At 33.3% G+C, this 2,523-nt stretch overlaps 1 protein-coding gene across 1 annotated transcript in view; it reads left to right on the forward strand.

Annotated features, from left to right (window-relative positions):
• CCDC18 (coiled-coil domain containing 18) overlaps positions 1-2,523 on the forward strand; it is a 114,166-nt gene that overhangs the window by 84,658 nt on the left and 26,985 nt on the right. The window contains exon 26 of the mRNA XM_011939996.1: positions 831-968. Coding sequence (XP_011795386.1) covers positions 831-968 — 138 coding nt within the window. The remainder of the gene's footprint in view (positions 1-830; positions 969-2,523) is intronic.

The following is a 2,523-nucleotide window of genomic DNA, read 5'->3' on the forward strand; positions in this document are numbered from 1 at the left end:
TATTATATTTTAACCCAAAACTAAATATATATTGATATGTTTCTCCTTTGATGTAGGGCCAAACCTTGGTTCTTTTTGTATGAGTTATTTGATTAGAATTCTACCTAGTCTTTCTCACATAACTAGAATCCTACCTGGTCCTTCATCGCACTATATTCCATTATCTATAGTTTCCAATGTTGCTTTCTTTAAAGTGGAGGAAGAATTAATTAAAAGACATTTGTAAGTGAAAATCAGACTATAACATGTTATATTTTTATGGGACCTCCTACAATATTTTATAACAATTTTGAGTGCTTCTAATTGGATAGCAAAATGTTCATGACTTACTCATTGAGCTAGTTCAAAACATATAACTTAGTTTTTGAATAAAAACTTTGCTTATTTCATCATGTTCATAATCTATAATAAAATTACAAAATTAAAATTACAAGCACAGTTAGCTAAATTAGCATAAATAAGTTTGGAAAAAACACAACTGACTCTTGATAAACAGACAATATATATAGTGAGCAAAAATATACAAGCATACCTAGCAGTAGACTGTTATCTGCCAGAGTCCAGTGTCCAGTGGTTATTATTAGTAGTTCATTTTATAGAAAGCATTAGTTAGTGAACATCTAATTTATGATGACAGCAATTATATTAATACTCCCCCATTAATAGTCTCTGAAATGTCTAGATTTTAAAGCACACTGTTTAGTAAGTTAACTTTGTGTCTGTGTTTATATAATATAAAAAATTAAACTACTTCCAATAATGCACTGGATTAGTTTAGCTATAATAACCAAATAAGTTTTATAGCTTTTACTCAATATGTCATTTTTAAGGATGCTCATGGAAACCATTTAGCTGAAGAATTGGGGGCTTCTAAAGTACGTGAAGCTCATTTAGAAGCAAGAATGCAAGCAGAAATCAAGAAATTGTCAGCAGAAGTAGAATCTCTCAAAGAAGCTTATCATATGGAGGTAAAGAAAAATTTAATTTGTTTTGGTAGTGCCCACTAAAGTAGGTTGACCTATCTGGACAAAAGTATGAGTCCAGCTCTTAAGTGTTCACTATTGAATAATACATTGTGGTCTTCATTTCTGGTAGCCTACACATATAGCTTTCACTTTAATACACTGTGGGGTTAAGAGCTTGAATTCTTGAGCCAGGCAACCTGGTTCTAAACCCTGGCTCACCACGGAGCCACCTGTATTACCTTGGGTAAGTTACTTAACCTCTGTCTAAAATGGATATAATAACAGTATCTACCTCATAGAACTGTGGTGAATATTAAATGAATTAATATATAAATTATAAAATAGCATTTGTAAAAGATTAGCTGGAGATATTTAATAACTGATATAAATAGTTTCATGTGATGTGAATCTATAATGCTTTGCAATTTTCAACATTTTTTCTTATAGTAACTTAGCTAGAGAGGTAATACTGGAGCCTTTTTATCTGTCAACATGTCTTGAGCCTTCATAGAAATGGGCAGTATTATTAACTAGTATAGCATTTTTCATCTTTTTAAAAACTACATTTGAAGATATTACCCAAAATCTTTGAATATGATTTAAATAAATTATGTTTAGTGCTAATAAAGCATTTTTCTAATATGGCAGGGGTTGCAAATACATTTATGTTAGTGGGGGATTGGTAGGGCTTCTGGGGACCATGTCTTGCTTAAATACATTTGGAATTATATGTCTTTGAAAGCATTGTGCCTGCCAAACAAAACATATTTACAAGCTGAATCTAATCCTAAGGCTAAGGATTTGCAACCTTTGATTTTTAGAGACAAATGTGAATGAATGCTGCTGGACTCAGCATAATTATATAATTGTTATTAACAGCTCAACTTAGTAACCATCAGTAATAATTAGGCGCTCTTAAGTGTTTGCCCTTAACTACTCATTGTACTTTCATTATATGGCCTCTATTCTGTTTTTAAGTATAATTATCCAATTTTTTCTTTTAGTTTTATAAGCCACCTGAAATTATAAATATATAGAACATAAAATAAATTGTAAAATTAGTTCAGTATTGCTATCTTTTTTAAAAAGAGATGGGGTCTGTGTTGCTCAGACTGGCCTCAAATCTGGAGCTCAGATAACCCTCCCTCCTCAGCCTCTAAGTAGCTGGGAGTAAAAGTACATGCCGACTGGGCGCAGTGGCTCACACCTGTAATCCCAGCACTTTGGGAGGCCAAGACAGGTAGATCACTTGAGGTCAGGAGTTTGAGACCAGCCTGACCAACATGGCGACACCCCATCTCTACTAAAAATACAAAAATTAGCTGGGCGTGGTGGTGCATGCCTGTAATCCCAGCTACTCAGGAGGTTAAAGCAGGAGAATTGCTTGAACCCAGGAGGTAGAGGTTGCAAGGAGCCGAGATCGTGCCATTGCAATCAAGCCTGAGTGACAAGAGTGAAACTCCATCTCAAAAAAAAAAAAAAAAGCACATGCCACTGCATTTTAATATTTCATATTGCTATTTAATATTTGATACTAATATTTTGTATATAATATTGA

This window comes from Colobus angolensis, unplaced genomic scaffold (assembly GCF_000951035.1).
Source record: "Colobus angolensis palliatus isolate OR3802 unplaced genomic scaffold, Cang.pa_1.0 Scaffold186, whole genome shotgun sequence".
Lineage (NCBI taxonomy): Eukaryota > Metazoa > Chordata > Mammalia > Primates > Cercopithecidae > Colobus > Colobus angolensis.